General features: G+C 36.3%; 1 protein-coding gene across 2 annotated transcripts in view; it reads right to left on the minus strand.

Annotated features, from left to right (window-relative positions):
* Positions 1–6: 6 nt before the first annotated feature.
* The window catches only part of LOC115244634 (Krueppel-like factor 3), a 329364-nt gene continuing 314999 nt past the window's right edge, over positions 7–14371 (minus strand). For both annotated transcript variants that reach the window (XM_029822446.1, XM_029822456.1), the window contains 2 exons: positions 10299–10507; positions 7–849 (listed from right to left, as the gene is read on the minus strand). In XM_029822446.1, the coding sequence (XP_029678306.1) occupies positions 677–849; positions 10299–10507 (382 nt within the window). In that variant the 3' untranslated portion in view covers positions 7–676. The remainder of the gene's footprint in view (positions 850–10298; positions 10508–14371) is intronic.

Below are 14371 nucleotides of genomic sequence, written 5' to 3' on the forward strand. Positions count from 1 at the left end.
TATATATATATATAACAAACTGGAAAATAGAACAAATAAAAATTGGCTAGAAACACAGAAGAGAACAGATACACATATATATAATGACGATACGTCTTGTCGTGCCGATTCTACGATCTCGATCGCGATCTGAATCGCGCAAGCGAATCTTTCCTTCCTCAAAATCATGAAGCGACCAGATTGACGCGGCTTTATCAAAGCTCGACAATTGGCGAAACAATTACCCACTCGCGTTCAACGCTCGTAATTCAGATTTACCGGTTCGATTATTGTAGCTGCAATCGCCGGAAAGATCCATCGAAAGATTCGCAAAAGATTCAAGCATATCGAGGGAATCGGCCGACCAAAGTTGATCGATATCGCGATTATTTAGTTCGCGACTAAGCGCTAAACCTAATAAACGATTTGTTTACTTCGTCATTTTCTCTTTTCCTAGTTGCTGCCCGCCCGATCGACCGGTCCGTCGTCTTCGTGAGATTCGGGACGGGCCGGCTCGCGACGCGGCTCTTCAGGTCCCAAATGTAAGAAATATCATCGTCCGTCTCTCGCTCGCGTCCAGGATCACTCGGTGATCACTGGCCTATCGCCGAGAATCGTTTCTCACCTCCGCCTCTCTTGTCGATCAGCGTGCGCTTTCTCTCGCGTCGCACGACTCTGTGGACGGCCCTTTTCATCATCAGTGCCTTTTCATGTGAAGCGACAAATGATCGCTTCGCGAGAACGATCGCTGACAGAGATGGCACTTGAACGGCTTTTGGCCCGTGTGCTTGCGATAGTGCCGCGTCAGCTCGTCCGATCGTGCGAATTTCCACGTGCAACCTTCCCACGTGCACTGATACGGTTTCTCGCCTGTAACAGATAAATGAGAGCATATCTCGATGATAAGGATATACTAGATGTATTTACTTCAGCTGTACAAATTTTTAAATTTTTTATGCTAGGATGGGCTTGGGTGGTTAGGGCTTAAAGTATTAAAAGCAGTTTAAGATTTCGCGCTTATTGTTTAGATTTTAATATACTTTTAAATGATTAAAAGAATTTAATATAAACTTTATCACGATAAAATCTCAATGTTAAATACCGGTTTTTCAAAAATCATTTATTTTTTAAGAACCTTATATAATAACGTGAATATTTTTAAATATGATCTTTATATAAAATTTATATTAAATTTATAGAATGTTCACAGAGATAAAAATAGCAATCAATATCAATTGTATTATTTGATGGGTTATATGACTAAAATAATTTATACCCTGATGTGCACATTAAATTTCACTCAGCAGTTATATGATTCAAAGCGATTCGTATGTCGACCTCAATACATTCAGTCATCAAGTCAAAACAAGCTCATTAAATACACATTACATATTATTAAATATGTATTTAAACTAATCTTAATATTAGCAATTTCAACAAAATACATTTTAAATATATTATTTAGATAATAGTCTATAAATAATCCAAGTTTTTTGTTAAACTTGCGAATCAAGAATTAAATTCTGTTTCAACATGCAACATGTGACAAATCTGCGGACAGTTTGCTCAAATTCCACGAAAACTAAATTTCTTACTACGTCAATTCTATGTAGATTTAAGTATATATTTTGAAACGTGTTTATATATATATATATATGTAGATATGATAATTAAATAATAAACATGCATAGCGCGCGTAGTAATTCGAATAATGCAGTAATATTATTGCATATAGTTGTGTGTATTGCTTAGCCAGTAATTATATCCTGCTTAAATGCACATAAATTGGCGTAGCGTGAATCAACACAGGCCTTTGTTGCTCGTGTGTCGACCTAAAACATGCGAAAAAGAGAAGTAAAAAGGGGCGAAAAAAAAGTATAAAAATCAAGGTCGCTCACGAGAGGAGTTCTATATATAAAGACTTCCTCGTACGTGTCTCTTTTAAAAATCAATCATCATCGGAAATATTGAATATCATCGAACATCGAGTATCACAGAACCTTAAAAGTGCTGAGATCATGGCGCCTAAAGAATTTGTGACGTTTGTAATAGTCAGCTTAATCGCATTGCAACTTTCTGCTGAGACAGCACGTAAGTGTCCAATGTGTTTTTCGTACACGGAGAAAATTTTACAGTACAAATAACATAAAAAAATACATATCCTTTGACAACATTTATTAAAGCTAAAATATAACGACATTAGGATATTTATTACTATTAATATTGTAAATTATGCATTTGTTTATGCATTCAAATATTTGAATGATTACAATACTCGTTTGTAAAATATAATACACATATATAATATTATTGAATAAAAATATCGCGATTCCTCTTAATGTTTCACGATTACAAAAATTATATATTGTAATTATTAATGTAATATTTTTCCCATGTATTTTCCATTAGTTTTGATTTCAACAAAATCTGATCGTCTGAATCGAAAATCAATCTCTCTTAATATACAATTTCATCAATTTTGTTTACCATTAAAATAATTTCAATTTCATAATCATCGTACACCACGTCATGCTACAAAACGATTATATACGCTTCAGAATCCTTCCACGAAAGAAGGATCGAAGTCGAAGCAGAAGCGAGGAATCGCTCTTATATGCTCCAGATGAATTGTGGAAACGGTTCGGTGCAAGGCAATGACGTAATCGCCATCAAGTTCAATCGCTTCGTACAGTCGTCGAGACGAAGACGAGCCGGTGAATCGTTACGATCAGGTGGCCGGTTTCGCGATCCCATTAAATCCGCGTCGGTTAAAGCCGGATAATGATCGGTCGGGTTGAGCGACGAGGAGACGACGACGTGATACGTCGTCTTCTCTGAATCCGATCTCGCGGATGGAAAATCGCCGCCGTTTGATCGATATATTTGCGTCTGCGTCCGCGAAATTCTTCCGAGCGATGCTTCTCAGCTAACTGCGGGTCGTAAGTCACAGCGGGTCAAGACGAGGAGTGTTATTATCGCGAGGATCGAGGAGTGGGAAGCGGCGCTTAACCCTTAATTTGATATTTGCCCTTGTAAATGGCCGGTGTTAAGGCACAAGCGGAACAATTATCGCGTCGCGGGACGTGAGCTGAGTTGCGGCCTCCGACGTAAGACGAGGCAGAGTTAACGCACGCATTTATTATTACGCATTAGGAACGATTAATCTTTATAAATCGGACGTTTTTATTATTGCGCGATGCGCACGCAAAGGGGAGGGAGATAACCGTGAGATCGTTTTAATGAGAAATCGCGCTTTCGGTACATCTTCCCGGTGATCTTGCGAGAAATCCGATATATGTGCAGGTGAAAACATTCTATCTTCTCCTTTCATCTCGCAATTTATCCCATTCTGTCTAAAATAATGGAACAATGCGCAACTCACAATCTCGGAAAATGGATTACCATCGTTACCATACGATTATAGTCGACGTTACATTGTCCGTAACAACTGTAGAGTGCCGCTACGCCGTGAAAGAAAGAAAAAGAAGACCAGTCACTACGGAATATTAACGCCACCTTTTTGACAGTACCGCGGGGCTAATTACCGAACGGTAATTAACGAGGTATACTTTGCGTTCCTGAAAGCCGGCCGTAATTAAAGACGCGACGCAAAGGGAACGGCAGGTTGCCGCGCGGCTGGAAAGGATTGAGCTTTAGCGGTGCCGAGAAACGGCGGGGCGCGGATGATCGAAGACACGTTCTCTCCACGCCGTAGATCTAAATCGGCCGTTTTAACGTCCCGACGTCTATCGGGCGAATATTATTGCGCAACGCGCCGGGGATATGCGAACGACTAATGACGTTATGAAGGAAATCGCGCGCGCGCGCGCGTACGGTTGTGTTGCGTAATCGTGAGTAATTAGTCCATTTACAACCTCTACGAGGTGCGGGTAATATCGACCGATGGGCGAGCGTCGCATTAGTTCTCTCCGTTATTAATGTATTTCGATGGCGTTTTTCCGCGCGGCCCGCGCGTTTATTGCTCCATAGATTAACGTCGCGTTACCTTCCCTCCCCTAGTTTGCGTTCTACTCTCTTTTCCGTCAAGTTACTTAATCGTAATTCAAGCGAGATTGGGGCCATTCGTTTGCGTTGTCGTTCTCATTTGCGTGCGCATCCATGTATAAAGGTCAAAATGTAATGAGGCGAGAGATACAATTGAAGAAATAAGCGCAGGTCTCCACTCGAAAGATTCAACTGTTACTGATTATTTAACCATTTGCGTGCGCATCCATGTATAAAGGTCAAAAGAAATTGAAGAAATAAGCGCAGGTCTCCACTCGAAAGATTCAACTGTTACTGATTATTTAATTGAATTTTCTGGTTTTGCACTGTCTCTGAAAATGGATGAAGCAGAATTGAACTGCAGAAGCTTTATTCTCTCAATTCAATATTTTTTATAGAATTTTAATAAAAAAGAGTAGCCAAAAGCACATAATCTAAATTAAAATTGCTACTTATATATTTTATTTCTTATCAATCGCGACTAAATTCTTTTCACATCAATTTTTATTCTAGTGTAGATTGTGTATTATTTCTTTGCTTTACATCGAGCACATTTTATAACTCTCTAATAAAGCGAAACGACCATTAACCTCGCCGCAATGTACCATTTTTTTGCGATGCAAATACACGCGATTCATTTATCACCGCATGCGGAGACATTGTTTAATTATCGCATAATAGCGTGTCTCGTCTTTTGTTACGTTTCAAGATAGCGAGATAGATGAGACTATTTATCTTGGGACACAAGTCTACTAGAGTCACGCAGAGCGAAACTTTGAAGACAATGTTGTATCCTATTGCGACGTGATATACAAATAAGATGTTACCTATGATATATTAACTGTAAGTTACAAAGCTAGGGGAGATGATAAAGGAGATGTATATTGTAAATTTATTTTCATACATAAATTGCATTAATCTTCTTCATAAGAAAGATCGAACTATTTACGTCATATTTTGTACATTGTTCGCTACATCAGCCGTGGATACATTATCGCTAAATCTGTAAAATTGGCAGCTTGTATATAATTTCGCGATTCGATTATCAGTTAACGAAGCTGTACGTTTCGATACATTTTCTGCATGAATCATATAATTATCACATCACAGCACGTGAGAAAGTTGCTCCGACGCATGGCTAAGCGACACGATGCGTGCCGGTAATGAGGAGCGAACTAACAGCTCTCTCGACTAGTTAGGAAAAAACATAAACCATGTGTGTCGTTCGTAGATGCAGCGTTCACGTGATGTCAATCTTAGACCATAATGAGACTCAGCGTTTCCGATGTATCTTGAAATTACACACGCTTTGTATAAATTATCTAATTCTTAGGCATACAATTGAATTTGTTTCTCTCATCAAATGATATGAATCTTTTTCCGCAGTGCAATAGATAATAATCAAAAAAACTTTTTAAGAGATTAAAAATTAGCAAAAAAATATTTAAAAAATTGAATTAATTAATAAGATATTTATTTTATATCTCAAATTTCTTATTTGAAGTAAAGTTTACTCATAGATTTATTTTGCATATCCAAACTCAACTCAATTACCAAATCAACTCTTCTAAGTTTATATACCGCAAACGAATGAGCGGAAGCAAAGTATTAGCATTATTAAATATTATGAATGCTATCGAACACGAAAGTGAGCTAAGATTGTGGGAAGTTATTTGCAGAAAAGAGAGCAACGATGATTCGCGACGACCAACGAAGAACAATGCGGAGAAGCGTGCTCGTCAGGAAATCGTTAACCCACCCAGAGAAGGTAAATGCAGCCTTCGGCATTAGTGCATAAGTGCATTGTTAATAACAGGGTACCCGAAGCACTACCACTCGTAGAGAAATCTACAGAGCGAACTGCTTGTGATCATCGGCGTATCCTTCGATACACGGAACCGATCGGCGGACGTTGTCCGGCTTACGCCAAGGCTAATTCGCCTTAATTAATACACGAGGTCTCTCAACAAACCTCCTGTCTATCAAGGGTCACGCCAGTCGGCTGACACCGAGCTTATATTCTGATAGTTAGTTATGCACAGTGATTCTCAGCTTTAATCCTCCATCTTCTCTGATCCATCAAATGTTTTGCTACAGAATATTGCGAGTATAATTCGCTTTTAACATAACAATTATGAATAGGATAGTTTATAAATAGAACAAAATTAAAATCACAAACAGTAATAATATATGTTGAAACAGCATTTCGATTGTATAGCATCGATAAATGATTAATTAATAATGATATTAAAAAAATAGCAAAAAACCAAATAATTGATTTTATTATAATTTAATATTTATTTAAATTAAGGTTTGAAAAAATAAATGAAATAAATGGATATATTATTAATATGTTCCTATACGTAGAATATGAGTGTATTGTTCAACTCATATAAATTATAATCAATTGTAAATATACTTAAATTTATATCGCTCTGATATATATTTATATCTTCTTAAGAATTCTCTTGCGCGACTCAATCGAAACCGTGACTTTGGCGAAAAATTGTGGTGTAGAAAATAACAATGCTTTAAAAAAAGAAGCGCATTGGCATTTCTTAACTTACGCGAAATCATACTCAGCTGAGGGAAATGCGATAATTAGAGATACCCCGTAGATATACATGTTGCTATGTGATTTCTCACAGGTAGATAAGAAATTTTATGTATACGTTAATGGGCGTAGGAAACATCTCTCATCATATAATCGTGCAAGAGCGATTTACCGTGCGCTCATAATGAGCTATGATTCTCTACCTGTAATGCAACTCTCGTTACACGCAACAACGTGTGTCAGGTACGCTGTTATTCGTCGATATTAAAAGTAATATTAGGCTCTTATTGTGTTCCGTTACATCGTCAATGAGGCGCGTAATATGAACAACGTCCAACATGCATAAACAATTAATATTGCTGATTGCCTTTCACCTTTCGACCCGTTATTCCCGCTTCCACACGGGATCCACAGATTTATTGAAAACTTCTAAACGTCATTATTTACACTCATAACTTTTAACTAAATTTATAAAAGTCGTGTGCCTAATTTTTTAATGAAATAAAAATTATATTCTATGGCGCAAAAAATATACATGCAATGGAACAATGCATATCTAGAAATTTTAGCATAATATTTATGAGCCTTAAAGCGAATAATTATCAAAACGAAATATTTTATTTTGATAATAAAAATAAAAATTATTGTAATGAGAAATAATTTGTGAAATATTTCAAAAATAATGGAATATGATATTGAAATTATGAATTGTTGGGAACTAACAAGCCTGTTATTTCTCGACAAACCTCGACAATTTTACGATCGCTCCTATCGGCTTCGCAACGACAGTCATGATCGCGCGAGCGAGTTACAGCGCGGAATGATAGAAATGACGGTAATCAATGAATTGGCATTTCCCACATTCAGGCGGTATCCGCCTCAGTAAGGATATCTCGATGGCCGCACGGTGTTAGAATGACGGATAGGCGGCAGCGATTTGCCACTAGAAACCGGCGCTAAACCGATCGTTGAAACAATTAGTCGAAGCCAAGTACACAATCGAGTTGTACGTCAAGTAATGGTCTTTCGATTGCCGACCGATCACTGCAAACTTCGTAAAACCCTCCACTATAATTGCATGCTAATGCGCGAATCATGTTCCGATCTTTGCAAACTTCGAAGCTAGTTTCTCTCCGGAGAATAAAAAAAAAACTTATCAAGATTTCATGTATACCTTTTATATGTGTGTGCAGATATTTAAAATCAATACTGTCTGGTATATATACTCAGCGCTAAATATGATTGATCTCTGCCTCACGTCGAAATAAAATAAAATAAAGAAATAATAATAAAATAAAAGAATAGTGAAATTCTGAAATTGTGATAATTGTATTAAATTATTAACAATTTTTAGTAACGCAGATTGTAACAGTAAAATATCATAATATTATAGAAATAATACATTATATATCATTAATAAAAAGATAAAAATTTATTTATCTTGTTTCAAAAAACATTTCTTAGATATTTATATATACACTGAAAAAAAAAATTGTTAATTTGACTAAATCCGTTCAACTAATTACCATTTTTTTAATTGAAATATTTATATATTTAAGTCAAATAAGACATATTAAATCTAACATGACGTATATTTGACTTAAATATATAAATATTTCAATTTAAAAAATGGTGATTAAGTTTAACGGTTTTAGTCAAGTTAACAATTTTTTTTTTTTTTCAGTGTATGTATAAACTCTTATCCGATAATAATATTATCGAAAAAGGCTTCAGTGTTTCTCCATGTCGAGCGTTTATGAGTTGAGCACCGCGAACGCGCTGCGTCTCGGTTGAACCATGGACCAGACAAAAGATCCTGGTTCTCACGACCACGCCCTCTCCCCGCTGCCTTCTCCAGACGGCGGCGGCGATGCCTTCACGAAGGTACCTATCCACCGGAAATTCCTGAAGCAACCACCGCCGCGCCGCGTCTTCTCTCCCCGTAGAATAAAAAAAAAAAACTTATCAAGATTTCATGTATACCTTTTATATGTGTGTGCAGATATTTAAAATCAATACTGTCTGGTATATATACTCAGCGCTAAATATGATTGATCTCTGCCTCACGTCGAAATAAAATAAAATAAAGAAATAATAATAAAATAAAAGAATAGTGAAATTCTGAAATTGTGATAATTGTATTAAATTATTAACAATTTTTAGTAACGCAGATTGTAACAGTAAAATATCATAATATTATAGAAATAATACATTATATATCATTAATAAAAAGATAAAAATTTATTTATCTTGTTTCAAAAAACATTTCTTAGATATTTATATATACACTGAAAAAAAAAATTGTTAATTTGACTAAATCCGTTCAACTACTCGTGACGCGGTAATAAATGGCCGGAGAGCCTGGATCTATACGCGAGAGAGGCGCCCGTACGAAAGCGGATAAAAGTGCGAGTTTTCTCTTCTGCCGGACAGAAAGGCATCTCCACGGCGACGCTACGGAACGGTATCGAATTTCCGCGAGGCTCTACCGGTCGTGAATCCTAGCGTGCGAAAGTCGGCGACCCTTGACCGCGACGGGCCGCGGATCACGCGCGCGAAAAATCTTTGCGGAGAATAACACGGCTGATGTGTGCCTCTTATCTGTTATCCTGCAAAAGAGAGAGAGAGAGAGAGTCGCGTGTTTGAGTCTGATGTAAATTCGTAAAGCGCGTAAGGCAACACGTGATTGAATCGACGGTTTTCATTAATTATATAGTTCTTCCATGACCCTCCGTAAATAAAATCGCGCGTTTATCGTACAAGATAAAAAAATCTATTCTTAAAACTCTTATCGTAATCGAATCCACAACTCGTAAATCGAGTTGGCGAGCGACTACCGGTTATGCGCCGCGTCCAATTTGAACACCTCGTTCGAGAGAAGCGCGTCAACCTCGGTCTCGTAGATATTAAAAGGAATGCCCGATGACTAATGGTTCACCGTCGAGCACTTGACCCGGTCGGGCGACAAGTCGTTAACTACCGGCCGTACGCTTAGATTAAACATTATTATTATCATTATCGGTGCATGGATCTCACGACGATATTTGGTAGTGAGGTTGCGAGCATCGCGTCGATTTAACGTGGGAAGGCGAAGATAATGGCTTCAATCTACACGTAACCGAAGCTTCTTCCTCTCGTACGAGAAGAAGAAGCGATTTCCATATCCGCTCGAAACATCACGCTATTTCGCTGAACGAGGTTCCAGTTTGTGACGTATAATAGCCATATGACAATAACGAGATATGGTCGTATAATTAAATTATTTTCCCTCGGCTTTCTTATCAGATATTACACGCTCGCTGATTTCAAGTATCCTGCTATCATTGAAACGATAACGTCACCAGCGAAACCGTATATGCGAGAGAAGGGACCGATGGTAAAATGACGCGCGATTGTTCTAACGATTGTTGACGCACGCGCGTGACTCACGATCGTACATAATGATCATCGAGAATGTAGCAAGTTTGTTTCTTCGAATCGATTGATGTATTTAATCTTGATTAGCTTGCTTATCGTGTAATGAAATCGAGAGATTTATGATACAACACGTCTATGTGTGTAATTTAACTAACATTTTTTCTACCCTTTTCTCTCTTTAATGCGTATTTAATATAGTGATAAATTTCTTTCGTCTGGAAATATCTTTAAATTTTGTATATCTTATACAAATGCATTTCTCGCGATATATGTCGATTGATCCAAACATCCAGAATTTCCAAAAAGTGTCAAAATTATTTGTTCAAAATTAAGACTAGCTTACCAGTGTGGGTTCTTTTATGCGCCTTGAGATGCGAGCTCTTCGTGTAAACCTTGTCACAACCGGCGACGTCGCATCTGTGAACCTTGCGTCTCTTCAGCGCATCGCCGCAATCGCCATCGACACCTAAATTGCCGCCGTTTCCGCCAACGCCGGCATTTCCTCTACCACCTAATCCGATACTCCCCGGAAGCGGACGTTTTTGGAATGCGCTGAAATTAAATAATTAAATCCGCAAACAGTTAAACATAATGTTTCAACAAAAATATGCTGTTATAAATCACTCTAATGCGATTATATCCGGATATTTAATTTATGCTCTCATTATAAATTTTTTTTACAGAAATAGATTCTCTTTCTGTAAGTAAATCTTTTAAAACTAACGTAAAGTAAAAAAAAAAAAAAAAGATGAGAAATCAATGACGCAAATTTTAGTTGAGTTAAAGAAGTTAAGTTAAAGAACAGATACACAAATCCAGATTATAATAATTATGAACTTCGTCAAGTTAAGCGGTTTTTTCAAAGTGCAATTTCAATTACAAAAAATTGCTTTGAACAAACTTTATTTCTGAAAGTTTGCTATATCTTGATAAATATACGATTTTTCTCTATATTAAGCTTATTCTGCATGCCAACGGAGGATTTGCTCAATAACCAGCTTTTGATTATATATGAAAGGCAGTTGACGTTTTCAAAATGAGATATGCGACTGAGAAAAGATGAGAAATAATATTCCACGTCGAAAGAAGTCAGACGTTATAAAACGGCGTAACATGCGACACACGGTGAATTATAAAAGAATCAGATGTAGGATCGCGCGTTTTCTTGTGTCGTCTCTGAGATTGCTTTCTGGTGTTCATAACGATACATCGATACACGTATATCTGAGATGAGATTGATTACCACGAACGACAAGAAATTCGTCGTTCGAAAAAGCACCAGTTACTATCAATATCAATTCCAATATGTGGAGAAGACATCTTCATCGACCGTTTTGCGCATGGATTGCATGTTCTATTACGGATGATTTGTCATTCTCACTTTTTCTAAATACAAAGCTGAAGAATATTATATGATCCGTTTTTAATATTTATAAAGTCGCTATTTTCAATATAATATAATTTTATTCCTATTTTTTGTTTTTTAATTTTAAGATATTTTTAATACTTTTCTTAAAAAATTTACATAATTTTAGTAAAAAATTATACAAATGATTTCGAAAAAGATATCGAAAGATTGAACATTTTCACTAAGTGATTCAAAAACAAAAATTCATTGAGAGAGACATAAAAAAAAAGAAAATTAAAACCGATAATTCTTCGTATTTTATAACTTCTATAACAGAGCATAGAAAATTCATTATTATCTCTAATAATAAAAATTTAAATCGGCACAAGTTAAAATCCTTCTTACGTAAAAAGTAAATATAGGGAGAGAGAAATTATTTCCACAAACAAAGTATTACTTGCTCATTTTTAGACGAGTGAGTTTCTAATGACGCGTTGTTTGCGATGCAAAGCTTTCTTTTCGAGTCAAAGTGCCTTTTTCGGTGGGCACGAAAAACCGAGCGATTCTTCGAAAGTGGACAATCGGTCGAATAGCATTGGACCGATTCGCTCCGATCCATGAAGAGAAGAAAGGCGTATCAGGCTGGTTCAATCAATCTCAACTTGACACACTGAATTCTTGTAAGACTTGTTTTTCCGCGAAACGTACGTGCTAACGATATAGATCGACTTATGTTTCTTAAAGTGTGCCATATTAGTACTGATCAATTTGGCGCAGTGCAAAATACCTCCTGCAGATCGTTTATGGATAGAATAAGACAAACATCGATAAGAGGCAATCCGAAATAATTACGCAATTTACTTAAAAAATTTAAAGCATTCTGAATAATTAATAAATTCGATTTTTCAATTATTTTAGAACGCCAATTAAAATAAACTTTATTTTCCGATTTTTTAAATATAATTTCATATAATAATTTTATTGTGTGACTCGCAGTCATTCTTTTTGACGGTGACATTGTTATATAAATTTATCGAAATATAAATTTTACTGAGCGATACCGATCTATACATATATACCTCACGCAATCTGACTTGCGATCAAAAATTCGAAAAGTTTTAAGCCGGATTAAATAAAACGGTACCACTGACGTGTCCTTACTCACTGCCGTATTTTATCGAAGTCACGTGAGGGTTTCATATACAATTCGCGCTATAAACTAGAACCGTGTATTGCGCAAACTGACATACATAAATTCGTTTATAGCCGCGATAATTCAGATAGCATTAATCCACCCTTCAGAAAGTAGGTTTTTATTTATGTGTATTTATGTCTGTTCGGATATAAATGGAAAAATTAATTATTCTGATATTTCCATATGAATGACTATTTTGTCTTCTAATATATTTTTCTAATAATCCTGCTGTACACGTCACAATTCGATAATCCTCGAGTTAGCGAGCAGAAAATTAATGAGAGAGTCACGTGGAAAATTAGTAAAAAAGAAAAACGAATGACAATGCATTTTACACGGAAAACTATGATAATAAGTATAAAATAATAAGTATAAAAATGAATATATATACAATTGTGCAGTTTATAAATTCTTTTATCCATAAGTGAATATTATAATAAATCTCGTTTTAATAAATTTACGAAACGTAACAAGAATGATGTTGCAAAAATTAACGTGTATGATTAAAGCTGGAAAAATCCAATTTAAAAACGAACTTGCTATATGTATCAACAACGACGTGATAAGAAGATCTAAATCATTACTCAGTTGGAGTAGTCATTATAAATCCGGTGATCTAATAAATAGACCAGAGCCCGACTGGGAAGTGTATTTGTCGTAAAATATTAGTTCCCGTCGCGGATCCTCCGCAGGGATGCTGATGTGCGGGTACCAGTACTCTTATATACGTGTATTCGTGTCTATTCAACGTACATATAAAGAGATAAATAGAAACGTACGTATATGTATAAGAAACGAGTTAAAATTTATATCAAACGCGATTTGCAGCCATTTCCTCTTTATACGTAAAACAAAACTAAATAAAAAACCACAAGGCAGTATATAATTATTGGTCATAATTACGAGATGCTTGAATTTAAAAATTTTAAATTAAAATCATTTTTTTTTTCTCGCGTATGTATGACACTTTCATGTTCTTGGGTAGCGCTAAGTTTCTCGCTCTTAAAAAATGGAGATCAAATGCAGAACTCGTGCGCGGTACACCGATATAGACAGGTTGATTTGCAAAAAGCGTATAATGAATCGGCGTCACGCTAATTGGGCGAAAGAAGCGGGACGAAATTACTTAGGCGCGTGCTCGAAAGAAATCGTGACAGGACGTGTAAAATGAGGTTTGTTAGCGTGCGCCGGGTGTCACGAGATTACCATGTTTTCTTATATGTATTATATACATATATATGTATATATGTGTGAGATGTCAAGACATGGTTTCTGTAAGAGAGATGGATCGGGAGACCCGGGTACAATGGAAACGACAGTCGCGCGAGTGTGCGCGGCGAGAGCAAATTAAACGAGATTTACAGCGGGCGCACGATCTTGTCCTATTAACCCTGGACGTGCTTATGCATTCGATGAAATACGATTGAACGTAAGCATCGACGCCCGTGAGTAAGTATTCCCTGGTGGTATCCCGCTGTTTTCGGCCGATTGTGCGAAGCGATAATAAAGTTAGTCTTTGTATTTTGCAACAAACTCGACACGTTTCTCGCGCGCTTATTTTGTACATTTTTTCTCCAACATTCCGACAAATTATCGATTTAACACGTTACATAGCGTGGCAATGATCAATCCTAATTCGACATTGATTTTTAATTAAAGATCTCAAACACAGTAAAATTCGTACAATGTTATTTGCATAAATGTTATATTAAAAAGGGAAATTGATATAATGACTGTTAATGTATATATGCGAGAATACAAGTAATTTTGTTGATTATAATTAACTGAAAGAAACTAACGGCAGGACATTAAATTATTCTCCCACTGCCCATCCATGAAGTAAATTCACTTCGCGATTAATCATTTAATTTTT

This window comes from Formica exsecta, unplaced genomic scaffold (assembly GCF_003651465.1).
Source record: "Formica exsecta isolate Colony F162 unplaced genomic scaffold, ASM365146v1 scaffold122, whole genome shotgun sequence".
Classification (NCBI taxonomy): domain Eukaryota; kingdom Metazoa; phylum Arthropoda; class Insecta; order Hymenoptera; family Formicidae; genus Formica; species Formica exsecta.